The 20,431-nt window shown below is 47.7% G+C and overlaps 1 protein-coding gene across 2 annotated transcripts in view; it reads left to right on the plus strand.

The window, feature by feature from the left end:
• RARS2 (arginyl-tRNA synthetase 2, mitochondrial) overlaps nt 1-20,431 on the plus strand; it is a 133,182-nt gene that overhangs the window by 27,751 nt on the left and 85,000 nt on the right. For both annotated transcript variants that reach the window (XR_010176011.1, XM_063916934.1), the window contains exons 4-8: nt 1,520-1,603; nt 1,687-1,784; nt 16,887-16,942; nt 17,695-17,778; nt 18,619-18,695. Coding sequence is in view for 1 of the 2 variants with exons in the window: in XM_063916934.1 (XP_063773004.1) it covers nt 1,520-1,603; nt 1,687-1,784; nt 16,887-16,942; nt 17,695-17,778; nt 18,619-18,695 (399 nt within the window). In the remaining variant the exon portion in view is untranslated. The remainder of the gene's footprint in view (nt 1-1,519; nt 1,604-1,686; nt 1,785-16,886; nt 16,943-17,694; nt 17,779-18,618; nt 18,696-20,431) is intronic.

The following is a 20,431-nucleotide window of genomic DNA, read 5'->3' on the forward strand; positions in this document are numbered from 1 at the left end:
GGTACACTAAAATAACACATCCTAGATCTGAATGAATGAAATATTCTTATTAAATACTTTGTTCTTTACATAGTTGAATGTGCTGACAACAAAATCACACAAAAATTATCAATGGAAATCAAATTTATTAACTCATGGAGGTCTGGATTTGGAGTCGCACTCAAAATTAAAGTGGAAAAACATACTACAGGCTGATCCAACTTTGATGTAATGTCCTTAAAACAAGTCAAAATGAGGCTCAGTAGTGTGTATGGCCTTCACATGCCTGTATGACCTCCCTACAAAGCCTGGGTATGCTCCTGATGCCTTCGTCTTGCAGGAACTGCTGACACACTCCAGCCACATGAGGTCTAGCATTGTCTTGCATTAGGAGGAACCCAGGGCCAACCGCACCAGCATATGTTCTCACAAGGGTTCTAAGGATCTCATCTCGGTACCTAATGGCAGTCAGGCTACCTCTGGCGAGCACATGGAGGGCTGTGCGGCCCCCCAAAGAAATGCCACCCCACACCATTACTGACCCACTGCCAAACCGGTCATGCTGGAGGATGTTCTGTTCTCCTTGTTTTCTCCAGACTCTGTCACGTCTGTCACATGTGCTCGGTGAGAACCTGCTTTCATCTGTGAAGAGCACAGGGCGCCAGTGGCGAATTTGCCAGTCTTGGATTTCTCTGGCAAATGCCAAACGTCCTGCACAGTGTTGGGCTGTAAGCACAACCCCCACCTGTGGACGTCGGGCCCTCATACCACCCTCATGGAATCTGTTTCTGATCGTTTGAGTAGACGCATGCACATTTGTGGCTTGCTGGAGGTCATTTTGCTGTGTTCTGGCAGTGCTTCTCCTGTTTCTTGCACAAAGGCGGAGGTAGCGGTCCTGCTGCTGGGTTGTTGCCCTCCTACGTCCTCCTCCACGTCACCTGATGTACTGGCCTGTCTCCTGGTAGCGCCTCCATGCTCTGGACACTACGCTGACAGACACAGCAAACCTTCTTGCCACAGCTCGCATTGATGTGCCATCCTGGATGAGCTGCACAACCTGAGCCACTTGTGTGGATTGTAGACTCCGTCTCATGCTACCACTAGAGTGAAAGCACCGCCAGCTTTCAAAAGTGACCAAAACATCAGCCAGAAAGCATAGGAGCTGAGAAGTGGTCTGTGGTCACCACCTGCAGAACAACTCCTTTATTGGGGGTGTCTTGCTAATTGCCTATAATTTCCACCTGTTGTCTATTCCATTTGCACAACCGCATGTGAAATTAATTGTCAATCAGTGTTGCATCCTAAGTGGACAGTTTGTTTTCACAGAAGTGTGATTGACTTGGAGTTACATTGTGTTGTTTAAGTGTTCCCTTTATTTTTTTGAGCAGTGTATATGTGTTGCCACTGCAATGAGGGATGTACTATTGAGGTTAATTTTATTTTCTGTTTCCTTGTTGTCAGTCCCCCCCCCCCCCCCCCCCATCCCGCCCATCTTATCACTGAAGTGTATGGCTTCTATAACTATATATTTGTATTTCAGCTAACCTGTGACTCAGTAGTAAGTGAAATAGGCTCTGGTCGGGGATCCGTGACTTTCAAAATCAACAGAGATTTATTAGTTAAGGTGAGTTTTGTTATTGGTTCAAAATTCAGAATTCAAGTTATTAGTATATTGCCATAACAGTGTATGTATATATTGTATTTCAGACTGTTCTGAACAGAATAAACCAAGATGGCTCTAGGTATGGATTTAACTCTGAGCTTTTGTCTGACACGCCAAAAGGTCTTACACTGGTTGAATATAGGTATGTGCACCGTTTATACAGTATATTCACATGTTCTGCCTGAAGGTTTTAGTTGAAGAGCTCTGCTATGCAAATTCATTCGGGGGTAATTATAGTGGCACTGGGAGAAGACGAGGTATTATTAAATGGGTTTTAATAAATATCGGACATGCGGCTCCAAATTGTGGAAGGGCCCTATATCTCTAATTCCCTACATCAAAAGCTTTCTGGAGATCCCATATGTATATTAGGCTAGTATACATTTTTTTAGTCCCTTAACTAATTTTATTGATCACACTTTTTTCATGGGGGGGGGAAATATAGTAAATGCAGACTATTTCCCATTTCTCTATCATCCATAAGGGATACTGGGGACCTTAGTACAATGGGGTATAGAGGGAGTCCAAAGGAGCCGGTGCACTTTAAATTTCTTCCACAGGGTGTGCTGGCTCCTCCCCTCTATGCCCTCCCCTACAGCTCAGTTTAGAAAAATGTGCCCCCAGGAGAGGTTGCACACTCTTGAGCTCCAGAGAGTTTTTCTTCAGTTTAGTTTAGTTTGACTGACACCGGCCTCAATTAGAGGTGCTGAGTCGGATCCCGCTGACAGGACAACGGTCCTGAGGATCAGTGTACTGCAGGTATTGTGCTCTCGTGCACACACCCGCAGCACACCGCACACCCCAGTACAGAGCCTGAAGGTCGGCAGAGTGGTGAGTGACAACCGGGGATCCCGCTAGGGGGGAACCCGGTTCCTACGTGCAGCATTAACGCTGGGCAGGCATATGGATTTCCGTGACAGTGATCCCCATAACCCCTTTGTTTAGACTGGCAGAGATAGTGAAAATAGGTGATTGTACCTTATTTTACACACTTTGGGGACATTTGCCAGTATAACTATTAGTATAGCTCCTGCGCCATTGTAAGGGGCAGAGCTTCCTCAGAGCGGGACCAGCGGCTTCCTGCACACACAGCACTGCTGCAGGACTGCTAGCTCCTCCAAGTGATCCTCCACGGCCAGACACTGGTTCAGGGGTGTAGTTAAGGGGGAGAGCCCGCTGTTAAACCTATATATTAGGCTCCTCAAGCAATATATACCAAATTGCCTCATTTCTAACTATATAATTGTTAGTTCTAATGCTGGTGCTGGTCCCTCCTTTCTGAGTATCTCCACACACAATAGTCTGAGCACACTTTCTTGTACTTGTTGTTCCCTGTGTTGTGTGTGAATGTAAATGTCCTCTGTCAGCATGGTGAAAAACGCTGTGTGCACTGTTGTCACACCAGGTTTTCCTCCTCCCCTGCAGATTCTCTCAGTGAACAATGCAGTCAGCCCTCACAAGATAGTGAGGCTTCAGGGGGTAATTTGCAGGAGCCAGCTTGGCACAGCTCTATAAAATCTATGATGGCTGACATGTCAAAGACCACTTCTAGACAAGAAAGGCAAGTTATAACAATCTATGGTTGCTCTGACAAAGATAGGTCAGACAGTAGACGTGTTTCCCCTCTATCAAATCCATTACCCCCCAAAAGAAAAGGGGGTTACCTGATATACTCTCAGAATCTGAGGAGGAGGTACCAGAGGTAGAGGAGGGGGAAAAGCTGGAATCTACTACTAAATTAAATGATTCCTATGCTGCATAAGGCAAATGTGCAGCAATCCTTTTTCTCTTCTACATTTCCTGTCTCTACGGAACTGGATGATCTTTTTAGAGAGCCATGGGCAACTCCTGATAAGAAATTCCAGGTGTCAAAGAAAGGGATGGCCACCTTCCCTTTTGCACAAGAGGGGCGCAAGGTCTGGGAAACTCCCCCTGCTGTCGATGCATCAGAATCGCGTCTGTCAAAAAAGACTACTGCCAGTTCCTGGGGCTACGGCCTTAACAGAACCCGCAGACAGGAAAATAGAAACTACTTTAAAATCTATTTATGTTGCAGCGGGGACCTCCCAGAGGTCTGTTAATGCAAGTCGTTGGGTGACACATGCCATTCATACTTGGGCAGGTAACATCTGAGAGGGCCTTGCTGGGGACAACTCCCCAGCTGATATGGTGATACTAATTCAGCACATACAGGAGCCTGCCCGCTTCCTCTGTGATACCACCAAAGGTATTGGGGTAATAAATGCCCGTACTGCTACCATGGCGTTTTCCGCACGCAGAGTGTTGTGGTTACGTCAGTGGGTGGCGGACGCGGAGTCAAAAAAAGAGCGTGGCAGTCTTACCCTTCACAGGAAATTGGCTGTTTGGGGGTGAATTGGATACCTGGATTTCGAAGGCTACTGTTGGTAAGTCCACGTACCTCCCCTTAGCTGCTCCACCAGCTAGACGTTCCTACACTGGGCCATCTCTGCAGTCCTTTCGGACGCCGCACTTTAAAGGTAAGGCCCAAGGTGCCTCAAATGCGACACGAGGTTCAAGAGGTAAGTCTCGTAAACCTGCCACCTCCGCTTCCCAGGTGCAGGGCGTCAGCTCTGTCTCCTCCAAACCCTCAGTATGATGATGTCCCTCCGGGCGGACCTCATGGTGGGAGCTTGTCTGAGATTCTACAGCTCCATCTGGAACAGCTCCTGCCAGGACTCCTGGGTAAAAGATCTGATCTCCCAAGGCTACAAGCTGGAATTCTAAAGTCTTCCACTTCTCAGGTTTTTCAAGTCGGGTTCACCAGCTTCAGAAACCATGCGCCTCACGTTGCAGGAGGCCATTCAAAAGTTAGCCCAGACCCAGGTCATTGTTCCTGTGCCACCTCAACAACAAGGCGAGGGATACTACTCCAGCCTTTTTGTGGTACCAAATCCGGGTGGTTCAGTGAGACCCATTTTGAACCTCAAATCGTTAAACCCATTTCTCTTACGTCCTAGAGGATGCTGGGGTCCACATTAGTATCATAGGGTATAGGGTATAGAGTTTATTTTTTTACATGAGTCTGCTGGCAACAGCCTGCCTGCAGCGAGGGACTAAGGGGGGAGCAGTGTCCGCCCTGCGGGGTCTGAACCACTGTCTCCGCTGACTGGACACTGAGCTCCAGAGGGGTCGGATCGCTCTCCGCCACAGGGGACCGCTCGCCCCAGCAGCATGCCGCCAACCCCTTACAGAGCTGAAGATGTGGTGAGACAGACACTGACCCCCCCCCCCCTGCAAGCGGGGGGCCGGTGTGAAGATGGTGGCAGAGGGGAGGGAGCGCAGTATTAACTGCGCTCCTGGGAAGGCTCAAAGGCACATGGTGCAGTGCTGTGAGGGGTGCCCTGGGCCAGCGCTTACCCCCACGCTGGTCCAGAAGTCTGTCGGGATCCGTGGATCTTAGCCAGCACATTTTTCCTCAGGCCAGTATAATCCTTGGAGAGCGGGAAGACGGTGCCATTAAGGGGGCGGAGCTTCTCAGAGCGGACCCAGCAGCGTTCCAGCGCCATTTTCCTGCCTGCACAGCGCTGGATGGAAGAAGAGGTCCCTCCACAGCAACTCCAGCTTTCTGTACACAGTACCAGGGGTTTGTAGAAGGGAGGGGAGGCTGTAAAACGACTGTGTATCCTATTAAGGTGCACAGTCAGCGCTCATAAGGGGTCTCCCTTTGCTGAAAGCGCTGTGTGTGGGTTGGCTCCAATCTCTGTCACTCTCTTGCCATACTTGGGGGGGGGAAACTCTGTCTGCCCCCACGTGTGTGTGTGTGTGTGTGTGTGTGTGTGTGTGTGTGTGTGTGTGTGTGTGTGTGGAGTGTTTGGTGGTCGCCTTTAGCTATGTCCAGGGACACTGTGTCATATGCTGCAGAGGATTTATCCCCCCAGGATGATCCCATTCCATGTAATCAGGATAGCACTGGTTTAGCACAGATACCAGCAAGGGAATCTGAGTGGTTTTCTTCTATCAAATCTTGGATTTCTCAGATTTCTGACAGAGTTGCAAGTGATAAATCTGCAACCCAGGTATTACAGAGTTCTATGGCAGTATAGCCGGTTTCTGGTAACTCAGGATGTCCAGCTATATATCCCCACAAATGTGTGCTTGTGCATGTCACACAAGATCACACGGATACCGATTCTGACACTACAGATGGTGATGGGGATGTGTTGCGGGGGTCCGCATCTCTTGCAAAGGGGGTGCAGTTGTTGATAGAGGCTATCAGGGATGTGTTAAATGTTAATGATACCACACCTGAGCAGGTTGAGGAGGCTTTTTTCACTGAAAATAAAAAAGCCTCGCTAACCTTCCCTGCATCTAAGGAATTGAATGCTATATTTGAAAAAGCATGGGAAAACCCTGAGAAAAAAATCCAGGTCCCTAAAAGGGTCCAGGTGGCATTTCCTTTCCCTGAGGAGGATAGGAAAAAATGGGAAAACCCGCCGATTGTTGACGCATCTGTGTCCAGACTCTCAAAGAAGGTGGTTTTGCCTGTTCCAGGATCTACCACCTTAAAGGAGCCAGCTGATAGGAAAATTGATAACACGCTAAATCAATGTACACTGCTTCAGGGGCCATATTACGCCCCACTATTGCTACTGCATGGATTGCAAAGGCAATAGTAAAGTGGTTGGCTACCTTACTTGAGGATTTGGATACTATGGATAGGGATGATGTTGCATTGTATTTACACAACATTCAGCAGGTTTTATGGTAGAATCCATGAAAGACCTGGGCTGTGGGAATCTCTTCCATGTCTGTTTCAGCTCGTCGGGGACTGTGGCTGCGCCAGTGGTCGGCCGACGCGGAATCCAGAAGAAGTGTGGAGTCCCTACCCTATACAGCTCAGGCTCTCTTTGGGGAAGCTCTAGACGCGTGGATATCCACGGCTACAGCGGGTAAGTCTCCGTTTCTTCCCTCAGCAGCACCTGCTCCAAAGAAATCTTTCTCTTCATCTGCAACGCAGTCCTTTCGGCCTAACAAGCTTAGAAAGGCCAGAACATCCAACACCTTCTTTAGGGAGGTCGGGTTAAGTCCAGGAACAAAAGCCTGCTTCGAGTACACCAAAGTCCTCCACATGACGGTAGACTTCACGCCCCGGAGGTGGGGCCAGTGGGAGCGACACTCAGACACTTTAGTCATGTCTGGGTATCGTCTGGTCTGGATCTCTGGGTGGTAGATATTGTGTCACAGGGATACAGGCTGGAATTTGAAAGACTCCCCCCTCATCGCTTTTTAAAGTCAGGCTTACCAACTATGTTGGAGGACAGCACTGTACTACAAGACGCTGTCCAAAAGCTGCTGGAGGCACAGGTCATTGTGCCAGTACCACCTCACATGCTGAACAAAGGTTACTATTCAAACCTTTTCATGGTACCGAAACCGGATGGTTCAGTCAGGCCCATTGTGAACCTAAAATCGTTGAACCCCTTTCTAAAGGAGTTCAAGTTCAAGATGGAGTCTCTCAGGGCGGTGATATCCGGTCTGGAAGAGGGGGAATTCCTGGTATCACTGGATATCAAGGATGCGTACCTCTATATTCCGATCTGGCTGCCGCATCAGGCTTATCTCCGTTTCGCATTGCTGGACTGTCATTTCCAGTTCCAGGCCTTGCCATTCGGCCTCTCCACAGCACCGAGGGTGTTTACCAAGGTGAGGGCGGAAATGATGATTCTCCTCCACAAGCAGGGTGTGAACATCATTCCATATCTGGACGATCTGCTAATAAAGGCATCGTCCAAGGAGAAGCTTCTGCAGTCCATTGTTCTCACAACATGACTGCTCCAGAGTCACGGTTGGATTCTGAACCTTCCAAAGTCACATTTGGAACCAACCTAGAGGTTGTCATTTCTGGGAATGATCCTGGATACGGAAGTGCAGAGGGTGTTTCTTCCGCAGGAAAAGGCGTTGGTGATACAAGCTATGGTCCGGGATGTCCTGAAGCCACCCTGGGTGTCGGTTCAACAATGCAATCGGCTATTGGGAAAGATGGTGGCCTCTTACGACGCTCGGACCTTCCAACTGGATCTTCTGGACAAGTGGTCGGGATCTCACCTCCACATGCACCAGAGAATTCGTCTGTCGCCAAAGGCCAGGATTTCACTCCTTTGGTGGCTCCAATTGCCTCACCTCCTGGAGGGCCGCAGGTTCGGGTTTCAGGACTGGGTCCTTCTAACCACGGATGCGAGCCTCCGGGGCTGGGGCGCAGTCACTCAGGGAGTAACCTTCCAAGGACGGTGGTCAAGTCTGGAAGCCGGCCTGCCCATCAACATCCTGGAACGAAGAGCCGTCTACAACAGCCTTCTTCAGGCGGCATCTCTTCTAAGAAATCGGACCATTCAAGTGCAGTCGGACAACGTAATAACAGTGGCTTACATAAACCAACAAAGCGGAACGAAGAGCAGAACGGCAATGTCAGAGGTGACAAGAATACTCCTCTGGACAGAAAAGCATGCGTTAGCGCTGTCAGCCATCTTCATTTCGGGAGTAGACAACTGGGATGCAGACTTCCTCAGCAGACACGATCTCCATCCGGAGGAGTGGGGTCTCTATCCGGAGGTGTTCAAGGAATTAACAGATCTTTGGGGACTTCCCCAAATAGATATGACTGACCAAGAAGGGCTTGGTACGCAGATCTTCTGAATCTACTGCAAGAAGAGCCGAGGCCTCTTCCTCTTCGGGAGGACCTGCTGCAGCAGGGGCCGTTCGCCTATCAAGACTTACCGCTGCTACGTTTGATGGCATGGAAGTTGAGCGCCTAATTCTTGCTCGGAAGGGCATTCCGAAGAAGGTTATTCCTACCCTCATACAGGCTAGGAAAGGAGTAACGTCTAAACATTACCATCGTATTTGGAAGAAATATGTCTCTTGGTGTGAGTCCAGGAAATTTCCTACAGTGGAGTTTCAGCTGGGACGTTTCCTCCTCTTCCTGCAAGCAGGAGTGGATATGGGCCTAAGGTTGGGATCTGTGAAGGCCCAGATTTCAGCCCTATCCATTTTCTTTCAGAAACAATTGGCTGCCCTCCCTGAGGTTCAGACTTTTTTGAAGGGAGTTCTGCATATCCAACCTCCCTTTGTACCGCCTACGGCGCCTTGGGACCTTAACATGGTGTTGCAGTTCCTCCAGTCAGATTAGTTTGAGCCTCTACAGGAGGTCACGTTGTTGGCCTTAGCTTCTGCTAGACGTGTGTCCGTGCTGGGGGCTTTATCCTGTAAAAGCCCTTACTTGATCTTCCATGAAGATAGAGCTGAGCTCCAGACACGTCAGCAGTTTCTTCCGAAGGTTGTGTCGGCATTTCATATCAACCAACCTATTGTGGTGCCAGTGGCTACTGACTCCTCAATTGCTTCAAAGTCCTTGGATGTTGTAAGGGCTCTGAAGATCTATGTGAAGAGAACTTCTCGTCAGAGAAAGTCTGACTTTCTGTTTGTCCTATATGATCCCAAGAAGATTGGGTGTCCTGCTTCTAAGCAGACGATCTCTCGCTGATTCAGGTTTACTATCCAGCACGCTTATTCTACGGCAGGACTGCCGTGTCCAAATTCTGTTAAGGCCCACTCTACTCGTAAGGTGGGGTCTTCCTGGGCGGCTGCCCGGGGTGTCTCGGCAGTGCAACTTTGCCGAGCTGCAACTTGGTCGGGGTCGAACATGTTTGCAAAGTTTTACAAGTTTGATACTTTGGCCTCTGATGATCTGAAGTTTAGTCAATCAGTTCTGCAGGAGCCTCCGCACTCTCCATCCCGTTCTGGGAGCTTTGTTACATCCCCATGGTACTAATGTGGACCCCAGCATCCTCTAGGACGTAAGAGAAAATAGGATTTTGGTACCTACCGGTAAATCCCTTTCTTGTAGTCCGTAGAGGATGCTGGGCGCCTGCCCAGCGCTTCATTTTCCTGCAAATGTTATTTGGTTCAGTACAACTTCGTTTTAGTTGAGTACTGCATTGTTACTTGGTAAGTAATGTTTCAGCTGTTGCTGAGTAGTTCAAGCTAGTTGGCTTGACGTGCCTTGTATGTGTGAGCTGGTATGAATCTCACCACTATCTGTGTATAATCCTTCTCTCGAAGTATGTCGTCTCCTCGGGCACAGTTTCTAGACTGAGTCTGGTAGTAGGGGCATAGAGGAAGGAACCAGCCCACTCTCTGAAACTCTTAAAGTGCCAATGGCTCCTGGTGGACCCGTCTATACCCCATGGTACTAATGTGGGGTGTCCTCATAGATAGCAAGCTAAGCAGCAGTACCCAAAGTAGGACTGCAGCAAAGAAGGCTAATAAGATATTAGCATGCATAAAACGGGGTATTGATGCTAGGGACGAGAGTATTATACTCCCGTTATATAAATCACTAGTGAGGCCACACCTTGAATACTGTGTACAATTCTGGGCACCGTACTACAAAAAGGATATCCTGGAGCTTGAAAAGGTACAGAGGAGGGCGACCAAACTAATTAAGGGCATGGAGACGATGGAATACAAGGAAAGGCTTGAAAGACTAGGCATGTTTACATTGGAAAAGCGGAGACTAAGAGGGGATATGATCAACATCTACAAATATATAAGGGGACAATACACAGAGCTTGCGCGGGACCTGTTTTTGGTTAGATCAACACAGAGGACTCGTGGACACTCGCTCAGGTTAGAGGAGAGGAGATTCCGCACAATACGGCGTAAAGGATTTTTTACGGTAAGGACAATACGTGTTTGGAATTCCCTGCCCGAGGGAGTTGTAATGGCGGAATCTGTCAACACCTTTAAGAATGGGTTAGATAAATTCCTAATGGATAAGGATGGATAAGGATATCCAGGGGTATGGTGCATAGTCATGCATTATAGTTACAATAAATAGGGATAAAATGCAACGGCTGACAGCAGCATCAGTCAGAAATTTTAGTCAAATCATCATGCATAGGAGACCACAAATAGGTTGAACTCGATGGACAATTGTCTTTTTTCAACCTCAGATACTATGTTACTATGTTAATGTGAACCCCAGCATCCTCTACGGACTACGAGAAAAGAATTTACCGGTAGGTACCAAAATCCTATTATCTGCGGGTTTTCCGGTTCAAAATTGAGTCTCTGAGAGCAGTGATCTCAGGTCTGGAGGAGGGAGAGTTCTTGGTTTCCCTGGATATAGAGGATGCTTACCTCCATATACCGATATGGTCGCCTCATCAAGCTTACCTTAGGTTTGCTGTGCTACAGAAACTTTACAAGTTCCAGGCGCTACCCTTCGGCATATCTACGGCCCCAAGGGTTTTCACCAAAGTGATTGCGGAAATGAGGTTCCAACTCAGGATTCAAGGTGTGAACATTGTCCCCTACCTGGACGATCTGCTGATCAAAGCAAGATCGAAGAAAGTACTGCTGGACAGCATCTCCCGCACTACATCCTTGCTATAACGCCACAGGGGGATTCTGAACTTTCAAAGTCCCACCTGGAGCCAACCCAGCGTCTCCAGTTTCTCGGGTTGATCCTGGACACGGTGGCTCAGAAGGTGTTCCTCCCTTCGGACAAGGCGAACGCAATTCAGGAGTTGGTTCTGGTCATTCTGCAGAAGGACCGGGTCTCGGTACATATCTGCACCCATCTGTTGGAAAAGATGGTGGCCTCCTTCGAGGCCATTCAATTTGGCAGATTCCATACAAGGATTTTCCCACTGGATCTCCTGATGAAATGGTCAGGTTCACATCTGCAGATGCACCAGATCATACGTCTCTCACCACAGGCCAGGATCTCCCCCTGCGGTGGTTGCAATCCTCCAACCTCATGGAGAGGGGAGCATCGGGATTCAGTATTTGATTCTCTTGATCACAGATGCCAGCCTTCGTGGCTGTGGAGTGGTAACCCAGGGACAACAGTTCCGAGGCCGTTGGTCACTCCTCGAAAGCCGTCTCCCTGTAAACATACTGGAACTCAGAGCGGTCTACAATGCTCTGCTACAGGCAGCTCATCTGGTCCATGGTCTGGCCATTCGGGTACAGTCGGAAAACGCCACGGCTGTGGCTTATGTCAATCAGCAAGGTGGAACAAAGATCAGGACCTGCATGAGGGAGGTAACCAAGATTCTCCGCTGGGCCGAACAGAATGCAAGGGCGGTGTTGGCCATATTCATTCCAGGAGTCAACAACTGGGAAGCAGACTTCCTCAGCCGTCACAGCCTCCACCCAGGAGAGTGGGGTCTTCACCCTCAGGTGTTTCAACTGATCACAGATCTGTGGGGCTGCCCACAGATCGATCTGATGGCCTCTTGGCTCAACAGCAAGCTTTAGTGCTATTGTTACAGAACGAGGGACCGTTTGGCATAGGCGGTGGATGTGCTGACGACTCCATGGGATTACCAGCTGGTATACCTGTTTCCTCCGATTCCATTGCTCCCCAAGGTTCTAAAGCAAATCAAAAGAGCGGGAGCTCAGGCGATTCTCATCGCCCCAAACTGGCCTCGGAGGGTATGGTATGCGGTTCTTCTGGAGATGGCCATAGAAGACCCCTGGCCCCTACCACTAAGGGAAGATCTTCAACAAGGACCGTTCGTCTTCCCGGACTTATGGCAGCTTCATTTTATGGCATGGCGGTTCAGCGGAACCTTCTAGCTGAGAAGGGCATCTTGGGAAAAGTTATTACTACCATGCTTCAAGCCAGGAAACCGGTTACGTCGAAGCACTACCACCATATCTGGAAACGAAACGTCTCCTGGTGTGAGGGCCGAAAATATCCTCCTGCAGCTTTCCACCTGGGGCGCTTTCTGCGTTTCTTACAGGTGGGTGTGGATATGGGCCTAAGGTTGGGCTCCATAAAGGTTCAGTTCTCGGCCTTGTCCATTTTCTTTCAGAAGAAACTTGCTGCTTTGCCTGAAGTCCAGACATTCCTGCAAGGTGTCCTACACATCCAACCTCCTTTTGTGCCACCCTCGGCACCTTGGGATCTAAATGTGGTTTTGTCCTTTCTACAGTCCTCTTGTTTTGAACCTCTGATGTCAGTGGAGGACATATACCTTACGTGGAAGACGGTTATGCTCCTAGCCTTGGCTTCGTCTAGGCGTGTCTCCGAACTTGGTGCTTTGTCCTGTAAAAGTCCCTACTTGGTCTTTCATGAGGACAGAGCGGAACTCCGGACTCGACAACAGTTTCTACCTAAGGTGGTATTCCACTTGACTCAGCCTATTGTGGTTCTGACGGCTTCAACCTCTTCCTTAGTTCCTGAGTCATTGGATGTGGTGCGAGCCCTGAGAATTTATATCAAGAGGACTGCTGCTGTCAGAAAATCGGATTCCCTCTTTGTACTGTATGATGCTTTCAAAAAGGGTCGTCCTGCTTCAAAGCAGTTTATTGCACATTGGATTAGGCTTACTGTTCAACAGGCCTACGCTTCGACGGCCTTGCCTATTACTCTGTCTACCATGGCCCACTCCACAAGGTCTGTGGGTTCCTCCTGGGCGGCTGCCCGGGGAGTGTCGGCCCCTACAACTGTGTCGGGCCGCTACCTGGTCAGGGACAAACACGTTTCTCAAGATTTACAGGTTTGATAGTCTGGCTGCAGAAGATGTCTAGTTTGGACGTACAGTGTTTCAAGCATCTTAGCACGTTACTACCCTGTTTGGGAGCTTTGGGACGTCCCCATTGTACTAAGGTCCTCAGTATCCCTTATGAATGATAGAGAAAAGAGGATTTTAATTACCTACCGGTAAATCCTTATCTCGTCCATAAGGGATACTGGGCGCCCGCCTCTGTGCTGCGCCTTCCTGCAAGGTTTTGTTCTTGTGTGAAGTTGTTTCAACAACTGTTTCTGTTGTGTTTTGCTAGCTGTTGCTAGCTCATTGTTGTGTTGTGTGCTGGTACGTTAATCTCACCACTCGTTGTTTGTCATGTATCCTCTCAAGTATGTACATCTCCTTCGGGAACAGTTTTCCTAGACTGAGCTGTAGGTGAGGGCATAGAAGAGAGGAGCCAGCACACCCTGTGGAAGAAATTTAAAGTGCACTGGCTCCTTTGGACCCCTTCTATACCCCATCGTACTAAGGTCCCCAGTATCCCTTATAGACTATGAAAAAAGGATTTATCGGTAGGTAGTTAAAATCCTCTTTTCAATTATAATGGATTTTGCTCATTATACTCCGTTTTGAAGTTCTCACTTTAGGGCAAAGCATTATGGCAACAGTAAGAAAACGTCTGACTTTGGCACAATGCACAGCATAAATCTTTATGACTTAGTTGAGGAGTGAAATGCGTGCTGCCACAGAGATGTACACGTTTGTTGGTGGTGGAGTCCTTCAGCAGATTTAAAAATATATAACTAATAGTGGAAGATGGTTATATCGCTTCTCCAACCTTATAGGATAGTATGGATAATGTGCAGAGAAAAGATAACTTGTGTAATAGTGTATACTGCATGGAAAAAGTTCTATAAAGAAAAAAGAATGCAATTGCATTCACCATTTTCATGTAGGGGAAATTTATTGTGTAATCTCATAATGCTTATCGATATTGGTTAAATTACTAATGTGGAGCTTGTAAATCTCAGTAGCAGATTAATTACTGGTTGGTAAGAAAAACAGCGCTAATTTACCCACTGAAAAGAGACTTGTAAGAGTGTTTTTTTTGTATGTTTTTTATTAGACACTTATAATACATCATGTAAAACATGCATCTTTTAAAAAAATTGACTCTGAATAAAAGTATCCACTGGAAAAACGCTTACCAGAATTCCTAATGCTGACTGTGGGTCAAAGCACAAGTATATTAATGCTTCACGGATATGTTACTAAGTTGGTGTTCTCTGGACATTCCAGATAGGGTTAAATGGATAACAACATATTGTAAGGCTGGGTACACACTATGCCGACCGATCCGCCGACATAGCGGCCTATTTGGTAAGCATACACACTTACCAATTGACCGATCTATATGTCTCTGCAGACGTCGCAACTTGGGTGGGCATTTGAATTTGTGATGTTAGTTCATGGAGCCAGTGCACGGGCAGTCGCTGGGGGTGGTATTCATGTGACCGGCGGTCTGCTGACCGACAGTCACGTGACCTCCTCCACCATCCCGCCGGCTCAGTATCCCGATGGTCGGCATGCCGACCAACAGGGACTATTTCCACTCGTGGGTGTCCACGACACCCATAGAGTGGGAATAGAACCCGTGGCGACCGCAGGTCGCCACCGATCCCGCAGCGTGGCAAGCGCAGCGAGCCCGCAAGGGGCTTGCTGCACTCGCCCCTCCCCGCCGGGATCCTGGCGTCGGTATGCTGCCGGGATCCCGGCGTCGGTAAGCTGACCTGCGGTCAGGAGACCGCCGGTCAGCCATACTACACCCGTCGCTGGGTCGCCTGTACACAAAGCCTGACATGCCAATATATCTGCAAGATATATCAGCATCAGCTGTGCTGCAGGGCCGATGCAATATGCCTGTGAATGACGTCATTCACAGACATATCTGGTGTATGCACCCGCCGATCTGTTACCGATATATTTTTCTAATGTGTACCCAGTCTGTGACAAGGTGACAATAATCTCCCAATACATATCTAGACGGGTTTTCGCATTTCTGTCTACAAGGCTTTGGACATTCAAGTCAATCTCAGTATCTGTGATATTAGGCAATGCGGTATATGATATTCTTAAATTCAGAGTGAAGTTCTTAGCATCAATAATTGTAAACATCAGTGATGACCTCTTTATGGTGTTGCAGGTATGACTAATGGGGTGGTATTCAGGTTGCCGGCTGTCGGGATCCTGGCGCACAGTATTCCGTCACCGGAATCCCGACAGCCGGCATACCAACACTTTTTCTCCCTCGTGGGGGTCCACGACCACCCTGGAGGGAGAAGTGCCCGCAGCGTGGCGAGCGCAGGCTCATTTGCGCTCGCCACGCTGTCGGTATGCCGGCAGTCGGCCTTCCATACTACACCCAGACTAATGTGGTAGATGTACTATAGTGGTACATATCGTGCCGCTATAGCTCTTCCTGCCTAGCCTCATTACCGAGAAGAAGCAGGAAGGTATATCGATGAAATGTAAGAACATCTCATTTGCCGGAGCAGAGGCGTGAAAACCGGCTCCAGCAATACCTGCTAGAGAGCACAGCGTATCAGCTTAGTGCTGATGCACTGTGTCTCTCCCCCTGTCCGGCTCCAGGGCATATGCGTGAGATCTCACTACTCACACGAGATCTCATGTAGCCTGCAGCCAGGGACAGCACTGTCCCTGGCTGTGGTGTATGGACAAAGACACCAGCAGCTGTCGGAACGGTCAGTGGTGCCCCGCGCATTGGCGTGCTATCATACAGCGCCGATAATGACGTATGACGCAACTGTCACGGAGCACGCACTGTCGTTATAATACATGGGGGAGAAGCGGTATCAGTGTAAATAACATGCACTAATACCAGTTCTTCCCTTATATCGGGAGTATCAAACATTTACCCCCATATCTGTTAAGCTGGGTACACACTGGAGCAACGGGCATTCATTCTGACATTGGAACGAATTCCAAGTGTCATAGAAAAAATGTATTATTAAAAGTGACAATGGTTTTCCCGAAACAAAGGCCTCCACCCAGGACAAAATGCGGGACACCTCCGCTATCACTCTCGTACTTTTGGTGCCGTCCTGATGATTCACATACGCCACCGCGGTGTCGTTGTCCCATTGAATCTGCACTGGTCGGCCAGCCAGCACAGACTGCGCCGCCAACAGAGCCAGATAGAAGGCTCGCAGCTTGAGCACATTTATCGGTAGGGTCGCCTCTGATGATGATCAACAACCCTGGAGGCGAAGATGTAAGGCCACAGTGTCCCAACCAAGGAGACTCGCATCCTGGTTACGATGATCCAAGCTGGGGTGGCTGGAGGAGGTTATCAAAAACCAGAAGCTGAGAAAAGGGTTTCTCAGTGCGTCTTAACAAACAAAAAACTAACAGTAGAAGGGCTGCCACCTGCAGCCCCATCCAAAGCTGCCCAGCTCCAACAGGCACTTAATTCGCATTGACCTACTGGGAGTTGCTGAGGGGAGTTTTGTTTAAGTGCCAGCTCCCGTGGTCCTCTTCAGCAATCCCATTGTCCAGTGTCCCCCAGCCGGATTCAGAGAAAAGGATTCAATGGTGAGCAACCAAAAATTATTTTTGAATTTTAAAATTTTCAAGTATAAGTAATACAAAACAGTTTGAAATAAGTTTACATAGTCATGCCATATTACAGAATGTTTACCATTTATTTTTGCTTCCTGTTGCAGTTCACCCAATATTGCTAAAAAGTTTCATGTTGGACATTTGCGCTCTACAATAATTGGTGAGATTTCATGTGTTTATTTTGTACACAAATTCAGTATCCTCAATTTTGACGTTTCATATCACCGAAATAAGAAACCTTAATACCAAAATCTTTAGTAACTAAATGTTTTATGAAAATTAAAAGAAAACCCCAAAATAATGGCACATTTCGTTATTTTGTAAATTATTGTAGGAAATGTTTTCTAGGCAGTTGTACATGATCAGTTAGCATAATTTTCTGTAGCAGCAATATGACCCATACTGTAGGTGTGAATACTGTGGTAATGTGGGGTAATTAGTACAGTAGAGTGGTGTATTGGTGCAATGTCTAGGTGCTTAATCAGGATCCAGACACAGCTCGATTCGCTTCTGTTTGTCCACATATGGCAGCCACAAGCACTGGTTTTGTCTATTACATTGACTGTAAAATAATTTGAATTGGTCCTGGACCACCAATCTGAGGCACCCCTGCAAGTACCCCGAGGCACCCCAGGGTGCCACATCCCACAGTTTGAGAACCACTGCCATAATATATTACCCGATGGAGGAGCAATACTCTTAGAGCGATGCTCACCTACGTAATATTAAGATTTATTTGCCTTTTGTGAGGTCTCGCAGTAAACTAGTAACTGTTCACTATATTGTGCCAAAGGTTTTGCTTCTATACTTGCTGTTAGATGTTGTGGCTTGGAGACAAAAATGTACCTGTGTTGTATAGATGTACAATGTAATTGTTCCTTTGTCAGTGTATACTTGTTTGTTATTTACTAGGGAATTTTATTGCTAATCTGAAGGAAGCAGCTGGTAATGAAGTTGTAAGAATAAACTACCTAGGGGACTGGGGCCTGCAGTTTGGTGAGTAGTGCTTCGTGGAAGTCGAGTAATCTAAAGATTTTATATGTTTTAGGATATAATAGATGTACACATTCTTTTTTTTATTTCATTACTTTTTTCACCCCCTCTTGTTTCAGTTTTTATGATATTGAGAACACCTTGTACCGTATGTCTGTCCTGTCTGGAGAGGGCTCCATATATATAATTTCTATATAGCTAAGGACTAATGTGTTTGTTTAGGTTGATAATCAGTAAAATGGGTTTTTGATTATTTCTAGTAGAACAGTGATAGTGTATTTTATTTAAACGGGTTGGGTACAGGATCCCGGCGGTCAAAATACAGATGCCGGAATCCCGGCCGTCAAAATGCAGGCAGGGTGGCGAGCAGAACAAAGCCACTTGCAGGCTCGCTATGCTCGCCACGCTGCGGGCGCGGTGGCTCGTTTCGCTTGCCACAGGTTCTATTCCCACTCCATGGGTGTCGTGGACACCCAGGAGTAGGAATAGCTGTGGCAGCAATGCCGGCATTCTGGGGGTCGGGATTCTGGCGTTGGTATTTTGACCATCGGGATTCCAACTACATCTCTATTTAAACAAAACCTTCATATAAAATGAAAATTTATAAAACAAAAATGATTATTTTCTGCAATAGTCAGTTTAAAGTGTGTTGAGAGAGTTTGGAACGAATAAAAAACATTGATTGAAAAGTGCTCTCAGAACATATGTAGCTAGCTACCCATACTGTAGGTTGTTGCCCAGTAGCTGCTTTTGGGTACTGGTCATTACAAATATGTTAATTAGTTGTACAACATAATTGTGCAAAATTATGCCAGTGTTCCTTTTAAATTGAGCATTTTATAGGTCTTCTGGGTGCTGGATTCACCAAGTTCGGCAACGAAGAGGAACTTAACACTAATCCTCTACAACACCTTTTTGTGGTGAGTCGCAGTTTGTAGGCAGCCTTGGACTGGCTTGCCAAAATAATTATGATAAGTAACAATTTGTGGTATATGTAAATTATAAATACATTTTACAGTTTATTTCCTTAAAAAAATAACCGTTCTTAATATCTTTTGTTTTATGTCTTTTGTTCTGATATATTCTCTAAAGCATTTTGTTTAGATTCACATTCTATGGTAGTACCATCGGAACAAACACTCTATATCAGTGGTGGCCAACGCGTGGCTCTAGAGCCACATGCGGCTCTTTATTCAAATGTGGCTCCCAACACTCAGTCACGTGACCACAAGAGGTCTGTAAACGGATGCACTCCAGCCAGACATGCAGCAGCACTACGTAGACTGAGAACTGAGGGAGCCAAATACACATAGGGGAACTGGCTGGAGTGACACAGGCGGGTGCTGGCTGGAGTGACACATGGGGGAACTGAAGTGTATTATGTGAATCTGGCTTTCAATATATTTTATGAGAATCTGGCTTTTTCAATTATTTGATGTAGAAGTGGCTTTTTCATTGTATTTTATGTTGGATCTGGCTTTTTCAATGTATTTTATACCAGGGGCGTGGCCTAGCAGGCACAAGGTCACACCCCATTTTTGCAAGTGCTCCTTCGGCTCAAAGTCGGCTCTTTTGATGTACCTAACAAGATTTCTTGGCTCTTTGTCTCTGACTGGTTGGCCACCCCTGCTCTATATAGTAAAAGATGAGAGAGCGTTTATTGAGAAGAATTGCAAAGCTCTATAATATATTTCTCTAACGTCCTAGAGGATACTGGGGTCCATTTAGTACCATGGACTATAGACTGGTCCACTAGGAGCCATGGGAACTTTAAGAATTTGAGAGTGTGGGCTGGCTCCTCCCTCTATGCCCCTCCTACTAGACTCAGTTTAGAAAATGTGCCCGGAGGAGCCGGTCACGCTGAAGGAAGCTCCTAAAGAGTTTTCTGCATTTATTTTATAAGTTTGTTATTTTCAGGCAGGGCTGGTTGGCACCAGCTAGCCTGCTTCGTGGGACATAGGGGGGGGGGGGGGGGCGTGGGGGGAATGGCCCAACCTCTTGAAGGGTTAATCGTCTCGTTCTCCGCTGACGGGATACTGAGCTCCTGAGGGAACTATTCGCAAGCCCCACCACGGCGAACGTACATTCCCGCAGCATGCTGCCACCCCTAACAGAGCTAAAAGACTGAAGAGTGGTGAGTACTGAGCTGGTGTCCTGGCTAGCAGGGTGCCAGCCATTACGTCGGCATGAGGGTACGGAGACGCGCGGCTTCTACACGGGGCGGAATGCGTCTCTGGAACAGTATACAGTACCCATACTGGCACAACAGCCTTAAAACGGTTTTCTCCATTTTAAGCACCAGATTCCTCAGCCAGTATAAAAAAAGCGGGAAGAATGCGTGCCATTGAAGGGGCGGGGTTTCACTATGAGAGGATCCAGCAGCTCACTGCTGCCATTTTCTCTCTGCAGTGGACACAGACGCTGACAGGACAGGGACGCGCAGCTCCTCCAGTGTGACTCCAGATTGCCTCTGCGGTACCAGGGGGTCATAGCAGGAGGGAGCGACTATTAGTCCCCTATCAGGGTACTTAGTCTGCGATCCGGCTAAGCTTGACATTAGCGGTAAGGGCGCGGTGGGGGCTGGCTCCAAACAACCCTGTGTCTCCCTGAGGGGCTCTTTGTGGGTTAATTGTGCTTAACCTTTCCTGTGTGTGTA

The sequence above is a fragment of the Pseudophryne corroboree genome, chromosome 4, assembly GCF_028390025.1.
Source record: "Pseudophryne corroboree isolate aPseCor3 chromosome 4, aPseCor3.hap2, whole genome shotgun sequence".
Lineage (NCBI taxonomy): Eukaryota > Metazoa > Chordata > Amphibia > Anura > Myobatrachidae > Pseudophryne > Pseudophryne corroboree.